We start from the raw sequence: 13,799 nt of genomic DNA, 5'->3' as shown, positions 1-13,799 counted from the left end.
CTCTGACATGCAGTGTCAACTGTGGGACCTTATAGACAGGTGTGTGCCTTTCCAAATCATTTCCAATCAATCGTATTTTCCCACAGGTAGACTCGAATCAAGTTGAAGAAACATCTCAATGGAAACAGGATGCACCTGAGCTCAATTGAGTATCATAGCAAAAGGTCTGAATACTTACATAAAGTATTTTTAATACATTTCTAAAAACCTGTTTTCACTTTGTCGCTATGCGGTATATTGTGTGTCGATTGATGAGGAAAAACATTTATTTAATCAATTTCTAGAATAAAGGCTGTAACGTAACAAAATGTAAAAAAAGTGAAGGGGTCTGAATATTTTCCGAAGGCACTGTATACTACAGGAAGTAAGGTACTGCCACGGTTAATCATTTCCAAGAAACACATTAGTGTGGTTGCTGAAAACCAGTAAGTCGTCACAGGATCTATTTGCAATAAAACTGTGTGGTCGGAATAGTTTGAATTTATTTTTTACATTATTCATACTCAACTTCTTTACTGTACACAGTAATGTATTATTCTGAGCTCCTCATACAAAAACATACTTTCACAATACATACAAAAGGAAATTTAGTTATACAAGCCAATCATGTAGAATACAAATAATGCTAAGTATTTGAAATGTGAATAAATGTTGTTATACATACAGTTGGTTGAGAGAAAAGTCCATTGAACTCATGAACAATGTTTGTTCCACATAAGAATATTCTTAAAATGGGAAATACACTCCAAAAGTTTGTTAGATGTTTTTAATACCTCAAAAGAAGTCTAATGTGAAGGTGGATCACCACTGATTGTATAGATACAGCTGTATTCCTCAATCCCAAATGAATGGAAAAGATGAACACATCATCTTTTCCATTCATATACAGATTGACACCATGGTGCTTATCTTGATGCTGATTGGTTTATGAATGGAAAAGATGAGCACAATGGGCACAATTTTTCATTCATAAACAGATAAGCATATCTGGTGCTCATTTTTAATCATTCATTTGGGGTTGTGACATTATCGTTGGATCTACAAAACCAATGGATTGGGATGTGTACGTTGCGTAATATAATGCTTCTTTTGAGGTTTGAAAACATCTGATAAACTTTCATTTTAGAGTGTAGTGGCCCCATAAGTACAGAACATGGTATGAAGCCATGGATTCCTCACAGCCAAAACTGGTCACCCCCACACAGAGCACTGCCTAGGCATGACAACTACAAATACAGTCGACAATATTGTACAAAATCAATGTATAAAACTAAAATCTACATGATGTGCATGCTATTTTACATGTATAAACTGTACTGAACAAAAATATAAAAACGCAACAATTTCAGAGATTTTACTGAGTTAGTGTTCATAAGGAAATCAGTTAATTGAAATAAATTCATTAGGCCCTAATCTACAGATTTCACAACTGGGCAGGGGAGCAGCAATGGGTGAGCCTGGGAGGGCATAGGCCCACCCACTTGGGAGCCAGGCCCAGCCAATCATGAGTTTTTCCCCACAAAAAGGGATTTATTAAAGACAGAAATACTCTTCGGCAAAGATGTGGAGGTCCTGGGCTGGCGTGATTACATGTAGTCTGTGGTTGAGGCCAGTTATCTAAAACAACATTGGAGGCAGCTTATGGTAGAGAAATTAACATTTAAATTCTGGCAACAGTTCTAAAGGACATTCCTGCAGGCAGCATGACAATTGCACACTCCCTCAAAATGTAACATCTAAGGCATTGTGTTGTGTGACAAAATGGCACATTTTAGAGTGGCCTTTTATTTCACCCCCAGCACAAGGTGCACCTGTGTAATAACTATGCTGTTTAATCATCTTCTTGATATGCCACACCTGGCAGGTGGATGGATTATCTTGGCAAAGGAGAAATGCTCACTAACAGGGATGTAAACAAATTTGTTCAGAAAATGAGAGAAGTATGCTTTTTGTGCATATGAAACATTTCTGGGAGCTTTTGTTTCAGGTCATGAAACATGGCACCAACACTTTACATTTATATTTTTGTTTAGCATAGTAATTCAGCAATTCAATTCCAATTAAAAAGCCTATTCTTGTTCTGTGTGCATAGGTATGCATTTGCTAGTTTATTAAGTGTTCAGTTACACAAAAAAAGGCTACTGTTGTGTACAATTTGTGTTCCCATCTAAAAAGTAGTGAATAGTTGCTGAACAGGTTCATCAACATGACATCAGAAAATAGTATCCGTATGATAAGAAAATAACATTCTTCACTTCCAAACACTTCATGGACTCGCTAATTTCCATACTCTCATAAGCATAAAACAAACAGGCTAGAGAGATAAAGGTACTGATGTATTTTCGCTCCACCAAACAAAATTGGGGTCAAACCATGGACACCAGAAGTTCATTCTCTGAATACTCCTATGAAAGTGCTGCCAGTCAAGGAGCTAGTGAAGAATAGTTCAAGAGTGATGAGTGAGTGAGCAATGGGTGCCATTATCCCAGCTCCCAGCTGCTCAGAGAAAGTCCCCCTTGTGTTCTCCTCTATTGAGCAAAAAAATTAAAAAAAAAAGGAAAAGAAAAGGAGCTGGACTACACTACTGCCTTCAGAGCCCAACCCCATTTCACCATGGCTACAGGGCAAAGGCTTCTAACTACCCATGAGCCTCGGTCTCACTCAATTGTCCTCTATTGACGAGCAACACAGGCAGCAACACACAAACACTGTCTGAGTAAGGTGGTCATTGAGTCGCCAAATAGCACTTCTCCCAAAATGTGAAGAGCAGCTGTCTAAGTAGCTGTACAGAATAGAATACAAAACTCAGACATGAATAATACATCTATAACACGACTAGACTGAGGATGAAGACGGAACTTGAAATAATATAGCAGACAGAGGAAAATAAAATATGGTCAACTGCATACAAAGAAGATTTGGACCAGACTGAGTACTCGTTGTAAAAGAAAAATAGGCATCAAAGACATGCCGAGAATTTCCCCCAATAATATTGATCCTTTGAACCAAGCTTCAATGTCCTTGTAATCATAGTCGGAAATTGGATGTGTACTCTCTGTCCAGGTGTTCCCTCTGTCCAGCAACATTAGAGTTGCCCCAAAGATCTACTCAAATGCCAGTGCCCCATGTATGGAACAGTACTCACTGCGCTTGAGTTGCAGGTCTAAAGAAAAGTCCTCAGCCAGGTAGGCATGACAAGTGCCATCGAGATGATTTAACCACAGATGCATGACAAGGGCCATCTGATCACATCTATAGTAGCACAGCACAACCAATTCACGCCTCGTGGGACACAGCGGCTTCAGTAACCTGCTTTGAAACCTAGAAGGTGCCAAGTCTCAGAGCTGGGGTGCTTTGTCCTCATACATTGGTGGCGGAGTGAGCGGCTCAATAGTGATCCCTCCCGGTGACTGAGAGTTATCCGTGTTATTCATAAAGAGCTTCTCCGATTTAATCCTCCGGATCTTAAGGGGAAGGAGCTTGAGGCCCGTTCGCCCAGTGCGGCGGTTAGGCACAGCAGAGGAGGCAGGGTTAGTGGAAGCGGGTGTCGTCTGGGTGACATCTGACCCTTCCAGCTCCATCTGCACACCGTCCACCAGGTCGTCGTAGGAGGGCAGCTGGGAGGAGCTGTGGCGCAAGTTGCTCTGGCGTATGGGGTACTCGCCGCTGCCTACCACCTCCTCGTAGCTGGGCACAGTGTACCTCTGGGCTCGCTCCTCTGCCCTGTGGACATTCATACAGAAACACAGACAGACAGGCATCAGTAACTATGCACTTACAGAATGGACTGTGTCTTCTATATTGTTGATTCCGTGTGTACTCTAGGCTATGCCGTGTGTAATCTAGGCTATGCAGTGTGTCCTGATAAATACAGTCCTGATGGTTTTACATGGTTTTATTACAACAGGTGCCCTGTTTAGGTAACGGGGCTTGAACTGAAAAGTTACTAAAAGCACTGCAGAGAGATTTAAAGAAGCACAAAAACATGGCTAACCAATGTTAATAGCAAAAGGACCAGCGTGGGTGCACGATTTTGCTCCAGCCAAAGCAAAACCTTTCACATGATCAAACTAAACAACTAACCACAGTGAACAAACAAAACATGCAACAATTTAAAAGAATGAATTACAATTCATAAGGATATGAATCAATTTAAATAAATTCATCAGGCCCTAATCTATGTATTTCACATAACTGGGAATACAGATATGCATCTGTTGGTCACAGATACCTTTAAAAAAAGGTAGAGGCACAGATCAGAAAATCAGTCAGTATCTGGTGTGGCCACCATTTGCCTCATGCATTGCGACATCTCCTTCACATCGAGTTGATCAGGCTGTTAATTGTGGCGTGTTGTCCCACTTCTCTTCAATGGCTGTGGAAAGTTGCTGGATGTTGGGGGGGGAACTGGAACACGCTATCTTACACGGCGATCCAGAGCGTCCAAAACATGCTCAATGGGTGACATGTCTGGTGAGTGAGCAGGCCATGGAAGAACTGGGACATTTTCAGCTTCCAGGAATTGTGTCCAGATTCCTTGCGACATGGGAGTAGTGCACTGGTGATGGAGGTGGATGAATGGCACGACAACAGGCCTCGTCACGATATCTCAAATTGCACAGAGATAAAAATGGGTGCACTCTGTACATCTACCCGGTACAGTTGAAACTGGGATTAATCCGTGAACAGCACACGTCTCCAGTATGCCAGTGGCCATCAAAGGTGAGCATTTGCCCACTGATGCCGAACTGCAGTCAGGTCAAGACCCTGGTGAGGACGACGAGCATGCAGATGAGCTTCCCTGAGACGGTTTCTGACAGTTTGTGCAGAAATTCTTAGGTTATGCAAACCCACAGTTTCATCAGCTGTCAGGGTGGCTGGTCTCAGACGATCCAGCAGGTGAAGAAGACAGATGTGGAGATCCTAGGCTGGCGTGGATAGACGTGGTCTGTGGTTGTAAAGCCGGTTAGACGTACTGTCAAATTATTTAAAACGATGTTGGTAGAGAAATTAACATTAAATTATCTGGTAACAGCTCTGGTGGACATTCCTGCAGTCAAGCATGCCAATTGTACACTCCCTCAACTTGAGACATCTGTGGCATTGTGTGATACAAATGCACATTTAGATTGGCCTTTTATTGTCCCGAGCACAAGGTGCACCTGTATAATGTTAATGCTGTTTAATCAGCTTCTTGAAATGCCACACCTGTCAGGTGGATGGATTATCTTGGCAAATGAGAAATGCTCACTTACAGGGATGTAAACAAATTTGTGCACACAATTTGAGACAGTGCATTGGGAAAGTATTCAGACCCCTTCTGCTTTTCCACATTTTGTTACAGCTTTATTATTTTACCCACTTTTCCCTCCACGATTGATAGTTCCAGTCTTGTCCCGTCGCTGCAACTCGCATACGGACTCAGGAGAAGCGAAGGTCGAGAGCCGTGCGTCCCCGAAACACAGCCACACCAATGTGTTGGAGGAAACACTGTATACCTGGCAACCATGTCAGCGTGCCTGCACCCGGCCCGCCATTAGTCGCTAGAGCGCAATGGGACAAGGAAATCCCGGCAGACCAAACTCGGACGACTCTGGGCCAATTGTGCATCGCCTCATGGGTATCCTGGCCGGCTGCGGCACAGCCTAGTATCGAAACAGGATCTGTAGTAACACAACTTGCACTGCAGTGACTTAGATCGCTGCGCCACTCGGGAGGCCCCAGTTACAGCCTTATTCTAAAATGTTTTAAATATCAAAAAAATAATAATCCTCAATCTACACACAATACCCCATAATGAGAAAGCGAGTTGACAATTTTGCTAATTTTTTAAATAAACACTTTGACATACAACACCAGTCCAAAGTTTGGACACAACTACTCATACAATGATTTCTTTATTTTTACTACTTTCTACATTGTAGAGTAATAAAGAAAACCACTTGAATGAGCATGTGTCCAAACTTTTGACTAGTACTGTAAGTACTCAGACCATTCGCTATGAGACTCGAAATTAAGCTCTGGTGCATCCTGTTTTCATTGATCATCCTTGAGATGTTTCTACAACTTGATTGGACTCCACCTGTGGTAAATTCAATTGATTGGACAGGATTTGGAAAGGAACACACCTATAAGGTTCCACAGTTGACACTGCATGTCATGGCAAAAACCAAGCCATGAGGTAGAAGGAATTGTCCGTAGAGCGCCGAGACAGGATTGTGTCGAGGCACAGATCTGGGGAAGGGTACAAAAAAAAATGTCTTCAGCATTTATTAAGGTCCCCAAGAACACAGTGTCCTCCATCTAGCTTAATTGGAAGATGTTTGGAACCACCAAAACTCCACCTAGACCTGGCCACCTGGCCAAATTGAGCAATCGGGGGAGAAGGGCCTTGGTCAGAGAGGTGACCAAGAACCTGATGGTCACTCTGACAGAGCTTCTGAGTTCCTCTGTGGAGATGGCAGAACCTTTGAGAAGGACAACCATCTCTGCTGCACTCTACCAATCAGGCCTTTATGGTAGAGTGGCCAGACAGAAGCCACTACCAATTAAAAGTAGACTCACCTATAGACTCTCAGACCATGAGAAACAAGACTCTATGGTCTGATGAAACCAAGATTGAACACTTTGGCCTAAATACCAAGCGTCTTGCCTGGAAGAAACCTGGAACCATCCCTACGGTGATGCATGGTGGTGGCAGCATCATGCTGTGGGGATGTTTTTCCAGTGGGATCGAGGGAAAGATGAAGTACAGAGAGATCCTTGATGAAAACCTTCTTCAGAGCTCTCAGGACCTCAGACTGGGACAAAGGTTCACCTTCCACAGGACAACAACCCTAAGCACACAGCCAAGACAACGCAGGAGTGGCTTCAGGACAAGTCTCTGAATGTCCTTGAGTGGCCCAGCCAGAGCCCGGACTTGAACCCGATCGAACTTCTCTGGAGAGACGTAAAAATAGCTGTGCAGCGAAGCTACCCATCCAACCTGCCAGAGCTAAGACAATCTGCAGAGAATGGGAGAGACTCCCCAAAGACCGGTGTGCCAAGCTTGCAGCGTCATACTCAAGAAGACTCGAGGCTGTAATCGCTGCGAAAGGTGCTTCAACAAAGTACTGAGTAAAGGGTCTGAATACTTATGTAAATGTGACTTGTTTTTGATATTTGCAAAAAAACATAGAAACCTGTTTTTGCTTTGTCATTATGGAGTTGCATGTAGATTGATGAGGAAAAAACAATTTAATACATTTTAGTAAGGCTGTAACGTAAGAAAAGGTGAAGGGGTCTGAATATTTACCGAACGCACTGTAGATAAGCTTGTGTGTATGGAACATTTCTGGGATCTTTTATTTCAGCTCATGAAACATTGGATGAACACTTTGATGTTATATTTATATTTTTGTTCAGTGTAGTTGAATCAGCTGAACATGTGTTAGCCCTCATAGGTTAAAGGGCAATATTCACCTCCAGCACCACCACAAACATCAATACATGTCAGAATGGCAAGTTTCTATGTTTTGTAGTCAAAAATATAGAAATAAGTGTTTCTGATGACATCATCCGGAAACACTGATGGCGTCATCTGGTGTGCATCATGCGATGTTACACATCTAGGAGCAGTCAAACGGTTAGTAAAGTAATAAAGGGATTGCCCACCCCTGTACTGAACCCTGAGCAAACAAACCTGCTGAGGTCATTAATTAACTACAGTACTCACGTCTCTCCGTCGTCCTCACTGGTAGCTACGTTGCCTGCCCCCAGAGTCTGGGCCTCTAGGAGCACCTGCTGCTCCCGCTGCTTGTTCCTCATCCCCAGGCACAGGGACAGCAGGAGCATGGCTACTCCAGCCCCAACCAGTACAAAGGCCACCGATGAAGTCCTCCCCCTAGTGTCCGGTTTCGGGTTCCCTCCTCCGGTGCCACTGCTGTTGTTTCCGGCCATGTCGGAGGGCACCACACTCCATACGATCATGACAATGCCCAGGGCCACCAGTCCCACCCCCAGGGCACACAAGGCATACTGGGAACCTGAGTTTCCGGGACTGTTGTGGTGGTTGCTGGCAACAGGGCGGTTTGGGGGCACCTCAACGCTGGAGAGCATTTTCCCCAAAACGTAGGCCCACCTAGTGTTCAGCTAGGTCAGCTAGCTGCTTCACACCTGGGGTCAAAGACTGAGGAGAAAACATTTAATTAGGGCAGAAATAGAACACTGATACAGTAAAGAGGTTAATATGTGGGGTTAACAATATTATTTCAATACAAACATAAGAGTAAATGGGGGAAATTATGGCACTCAAACTGTGATGGAATTTGGATAGAGAATCATTGTTCAAATAACTTCAATATAGTCCAATTTAAAACATGAAAAATAATCAGTGAAAAAAAAGCACACACTTGCCCTACACTTCACAATTACACACTTCTTTATTCCCTTGCATTTGAATAGGCTTCTCTATCAATAGATCCTACAGCTCGAGTTCAAAATGCTGGGTGGGCAATATGCCTTTCCTTTGTTTAAGATGGTGCGACTTCCAGCAGCTTCTGTCTCCTGTGACCATTAGCACCTACCTGCCAGAGAGCCAATACTTACACGGAGTTGGAAAACTCCCTCATGCAGACTTTATATTAATAAGGTTTGTTTTTATGGCAAGATCTAACAGCACAGTCTCCCAGGTACAGGAACATCTTGCACAATGTCAAGTTGTTCAGTGGAATTAAGGTAAGAAATGCCATTCAAAGCAGTTTTACAGGAATTTTATTTGGAATGTCACTTTTCTGGAAACGGGATAAAGTCAGTATATTTAGAGTGGCTTTCATAAAATATATATTTTTAAACACTCCAGGACTATTCAGAATGTTGATAAACACTCTTCTCATCTTTCTATCAAAAACAGTAGTACCATGTACGACAAATGCCTTTCAGAATATATTTATAGAATATAAGAGAATCTTAGATAAATTATGTATTCTAAGATATAAAATGTTTCTGTAAATGTCTGAAGAACATCCCAGAACAAGCATACAAAATGTAGTGAAATCACAATCAGAAAAGATATGATACATTATTATCCATCACTCTTATGGATGTCATAACGCTGAAAAGGGATACTGACAATGAAGAGGGAAACCAATACTAGACCATGTAAACCCCCCCCATATTTGACCTTCCCACGGTATTGCCTGAATATGGGTGCTCCTGTGCGTCTATCTTTACAAGAGCAAGAACGGTGACTCATAATAAAACCAGACATGCATTTTGCAACCTGAGTCACCAGATTAGAAAAGACATTTACCCTCATGACAAATACCTGTCTCAGTTACAGTATGGTTAACTAACTGCTAAGTCCTTTAACAGTTATAAATCAGAAGTTATTCATTTTACAGGCCTGACCGCCAGTGGGCGAGCGGCGTTTTGCAATTTAAGACGTGATTTGCATGTCTTCCGGGTATCCCCCATTCAGAGGACTGCTATAAGCCCTCGGCAAGCCATCTAGCCATGAGTTCATTTGAAAGACAATAGCAAGGCATTTTTCTAAATCACAAATATGGCCTGCCACCTTTCAAGTAACCACAGCAAGCTGTTTTTGTTGTTATAAAAGGGTGGAAATTCAAATAGCCACCCTTTGCCTTGATGACAGCTTTGCACAATCTTGGCATTCTCTCAACCAGCTTCACCTGGAATGCTTTTTCAACAGTCTTGAAGGAGTTCCCACATATGCTGAGCGCTTGTTAGCTGCTTTTCCATCACTGCGGTTTGACTCATCCCAAACCATCTCAATTTGGTTAAGGTCGGTGGATTGTGGAGGCCAGGTCATCTGATGCAGCACTCCAGCACTCTCCTTCTTGGTAAAAATACCTCCAGGCTGTGGTGGGTCATTGTCCTGTCGAAAAACAAATGATAGTGGGACTAAGCGCAAGCCAGATGCGATGGTGGATCGCTGCAGAATGCTGTGGTAGCCATGCTGGTTAAGTGTGCCTTGAATTCTAAATAAGTCAGAGTGTCACCAGCAAAGCACCCCCACACCATAATACTGCCTCCTTCACGCTTTACGGTGGGAAATACACATGTGGAGATCATCCGTTCACCCACACCGCATCTCACAAAGACACGGCGGTTGGAAACAAAAATCTCAAATTTGGACACCAGACCAAAGGACAAAAATTCCACTGCTCTAATGTCCATTGCACGTGTTTCTTGGCCCAAGCAAGTCTCTTCATCTTATTGGTGTCCTTAAGTAGTGTTTTTTTTGCAGCAATTCAACCATGAAGCCCTGATTCACGCAGTCTCCTCTGAACAGTTGATGTTGAGATGTGTCTGTTACTTGAAATCTGAAGAATTTATTTGGGCTGCAATTTCTGAGGCTGGTAAATCTAATGAACTTGTCCTCTGCAGCAGAGTTAACTCTGGGTCTTCCTTTCCTGTGGCGGTTCTCATGAGAACCAGTTTCATCATAGCGCTTGATGGTTTTTGCGACTGCACTTAAAGAAACATTCAAAGTTCTTGACATTTTCCATAATGACTAACATTCATGTCTTAAAGTAATGATGGACTGTCGTTTCTCTTTGCTGATTTTAGTTGTTCTTGCCATTATATGGACTTGATATTTTATCAAATAGGGTCATCATCTGTAAACCACCCCTACCTTGTCACAACACAACTGATTGGCTCAAACGCATCAAGGAAAGAAATCCCACAAATTAACTTAAGGTACACCTGTTCATTGAAATGCATTCCAGGTGACTACCTAGTTGAGAGAATGCCTAGAGTGTGCAAAGCTGTCATTAAGTTAAAGGGTGGCTATTTGAAGAATCTCAAATATAAAATATAATTTGATTTGTTTAAAACTTTTTTTGTTTAACACATGATTCCATGTGCTTTTTCATAATTTTGATATCATCACTATTATTCTACAATGTAGAAAATAGTGCAAATAAAGAAAAACCCTTGAATGAGTAGGTGTGTCCAACCTTTTGACTGGTATTGTACTTTAGAACGATTTAGACATGATTTGCGGGAAAATGAAAAGAGGGACCTTACATCAAAACCTCATCATAGTGAGGACATTAATAGTGAGATGTCCAAAGCCATTTTGTTAAATATTGTATTTCTTTGATTAAAGTAAATTACTCAGACTTGAGTTGAAGAGTTAATTAATCATCCACATTACCAAACTTTGCTTTGTTGTGTCAGCAATTGGACATTGTTCTTATGGGGGGGGGGGGGGGCTAGTTACCCCACATTACCCTATGCATGCCTTGATACCCTCAATCTGACAGATTACAAATTGCTAGGGCCAGCAAAATAATACTTTTGTGTGCATGTCTGGACTTGCTAAGAGAGAAAGAGATCAAGGAACAACTGATATAAAATTACTAGTACACTGAAGAATGTGTGGTATGACCAAAACCCCACCCCATCCTGTACAACTAGGCCTAAAAGTAATTTCAAAATAACAGCTGTTATATTTTTAGGGGCACATTTTCTTGAACAGTCAATCTGTAACCTAGCCTCCTACATCTGGCTGGTTGTACACAGTTGTGTGTAACCCAAACGTGCACAAAACTGTGCCACAATTACATAAGGAAAATACTTGGAATAACGTTAAAAGCCTTGTAGCAATTTCTGAATACCATTCCACGTGCCTACTCCCAACAGCTTAAATGTTCAGAACGGTATTGACAGCCCGTTGGGGAATGTTAAATAACAGTGCCCACGTTTGTGGAAATATATATAGATATTTTTTAAAGTGTATGAGTGCCAAGTCGACCTAAGCAACGAAAGAGTTAAATCTCCTTTGCAACTGTATTCGATTTGTTCTGTTTTTTACAGAATTACATTTTGGCAGACATTTGAGTTTGCATTGATTTGTCAACTTCTGAAGTTCTGTATCCATTACAACTTGTGTGCATTTTTAAAGATGTGTTGAAGTTAGAACCGAAGGAGCCGAAACATGCATGCAGTGCCCTGTTGAAGTTGCGAAGTAGACGAACCAAAGTGTGATGACATTATGAAGTATTTCAGCACAGATAGTCACATTCCAGTGCATTGATAGCCCACAAAATACATCTGTTGATGAGAGAGGTAATGTATACTCCAGGGTAGTAATGTGTATAGACGCCACATTCTACTAAATTAGATACTTAGCCCAGCTATCACGCTGGCTAAACAGGCGTGTTCTGCAAACAAATATATTAACCCATAACGTTCTCGCTCTAGTATGAAGACTATAGCCTACTACTACGCGAAGTATGAATCAAAGGTAATGAACTGATAAAAACAATGGTTTGTAAAAATGAAGACAATATGATGCAATGGGTGGAAAAGACGCCCTTACCTTTGCATGCTGACGATACATTCCAAAGTGTTTTCTTTCTTCGAAGTTGATCACCCGCGATCAAGTGAATTACTGTACGTAGCCTAGCTATATCTTGGAAATATACTAATCAAGCCACATTTCTAACCAGAAACTTTCTTCGACGGACCTATAGACGACTGATGTGATCACGTCACAAAAAAACATGCGCGCGGTTCAATGGGGCAAAAGGCCGTGAGCCGATTGAGAGCAACATTGGGCGGATTCGATTATGCTGATCTGCGGGACACTGGTCTATGGCCCGTGATGTGAACAAGGGAAGAGCGCTTTTCTCAATGAACAGAAATCTGCGTCACTCAGTCATGTTGTCAACAAGGCAACATGGTGCAGCGTCCCCTCTTTACGATAAAATATAGACTATGTTTGAATTTTCAAACAAGGTTTTATTGGCAAGGCAGATAAAGCGTGTATATCAAAAGCAATCACTTTTGCATGGGAAAACACAGAATCTTACTCATAACTACACGTGCTTAATTTAGTCTCCTTAATTTTGAGCCAACTTCGCAGTCAGACAGAGTTGGACACCTGGTTCACGCCTGGGAGGCAGCGCGATTCAGCTTGTTTTATCTTGTTCTGTATATTAACAAAAATAATAATACACATAAATCTTGTTCTTGATACCATGTCTTCTTTTGAGGTGTTTTGACTAATGTCACGTCCATGCTAATATGGCCAAACAATCTCTAGCTAGCTAACCAACAAAGGTAACAATGTATTTGAGAGAAAAGTGCTCATTGTGCAAATGTATTTATGTTTTATACAGTTAATAGTTAATTTGTTGTCAACAATCTAAGCCTGTGGAATTCAAACTTTTTCAGCTAGGACAAAAAAAAGAAACAATTTCATGACACAACCTAAAATCCTTACATTTTGAAAAAAGAAACATGTTTTTTAATCCATTATTTTTCATGGTAAATTGACTGAGAACACGTTCTCATTTGCAGCAACGACCTGTGGAATGGTTATGGTGGAGAGGAGGGGGATGAATGAGCCAATTGTAAACTGGGGATTATTAGGTGACCGTGATGGTTTGAGGGCCAGATTGGGCGTTCAGCCAGGACACCGGGGTTAACACCCCTCCTCTTACGATAAATGCCATGGGATCTTTAATGACCTCAGAGAGTCAGAACACCCATTTAACATCCCAGCCAAAAGGTGGCACCCTACAGAGGGCAGTGTCCCCAATCACTGCACTGGGGCATTTTTTTAGGACCAGAGGAAAGAGTGCCTCCTACTGGCCCTCCAACACCACTTTCAGAAGCATCTGGTCTCCCATACAGGAATTGACCAGGACCAACCCTGCTTAGCTTCAGAAGCAAGTCAGCAGTGGTATGCAAGGTGGTATACTGCCAGCTATACATTACCAAATAACCTTCAATTCATAACATTTTAATCTCTTAGCAAAATAAAATACATTGTATTTTTCAAA

The 13,799-nt window shown here is 41.9% G+C and overlaps 1 protein-coding gene across 1 annotated transcript; it reads right to left on the bottom strand.

Annotated features, from left to right (window-relative positions):
• Window positions 1-465: 465 nt before the first annotated feature.
• tmem51a (transmembrane protein 51a) lies at window positions 466-12,624 on the bottom strand. Its single transcript, XM_064923107.1, has 3 exons — window positions 12,332-12,624; window positions 7,715-8,167; window positions 466-3,723 (listed from the first exon to the last, which is right to left on the bottom strand). Exons 2-3 carry the CDS (start codon window positions 8,095-8,097, stop codon window positions 3,339-3,341), a joined length of 768 nt encoding a protein of 255 aa, XP_064779179.1. The 5' UTR covers window positions 8,098-8,167; window positions 12,332-12,624; the 3' UTR covers window positions 466-3,338.
• Between the last annotated feature and the right edge of the window lie 1,175 nt (window positions 12,625-13,799).

This window comes from Oncorhynchus masou, chromosome 18 (assembly GCF_036934945.1).
Source record: "Oncorhynchus masou masou isolate Uvic2021 chromosome 18, UVic_Omas_1.1, whole genome shotgun sequence".
Classification (NCBI taxonomy): Eukaryota; Metazoa; Chordata; class Actinopteri; order Salmoniformes; family Salmonidae; genus Oncorhynchus; species Oncorhynchus masou.
The sequence above is the reverse complement of the archived record's forward strand: the minus strand, read 5'-3'. Positions and strand labels throughout refer to the sequence as shown.

What these genes read in the sequence shown, in the direction of transcription:
- tmem51a (XM_064923107.1), bottom strand. Translation starts at nt 8,097, where the DNA reads ATGCTCTCCAGCGTTGAGGTGCCCCCAAACCGCCCTGTTGCCAGCAAC. An exon ending in AGTGAGGACGACGGAGAGAC is followed by an intron (nt 3,724 to 7,714) that starts GTGAGTACTGTA and finishes GAATGTCCACAG; the next exon opens with GGCAGAGGAGCGAGCCCAGA.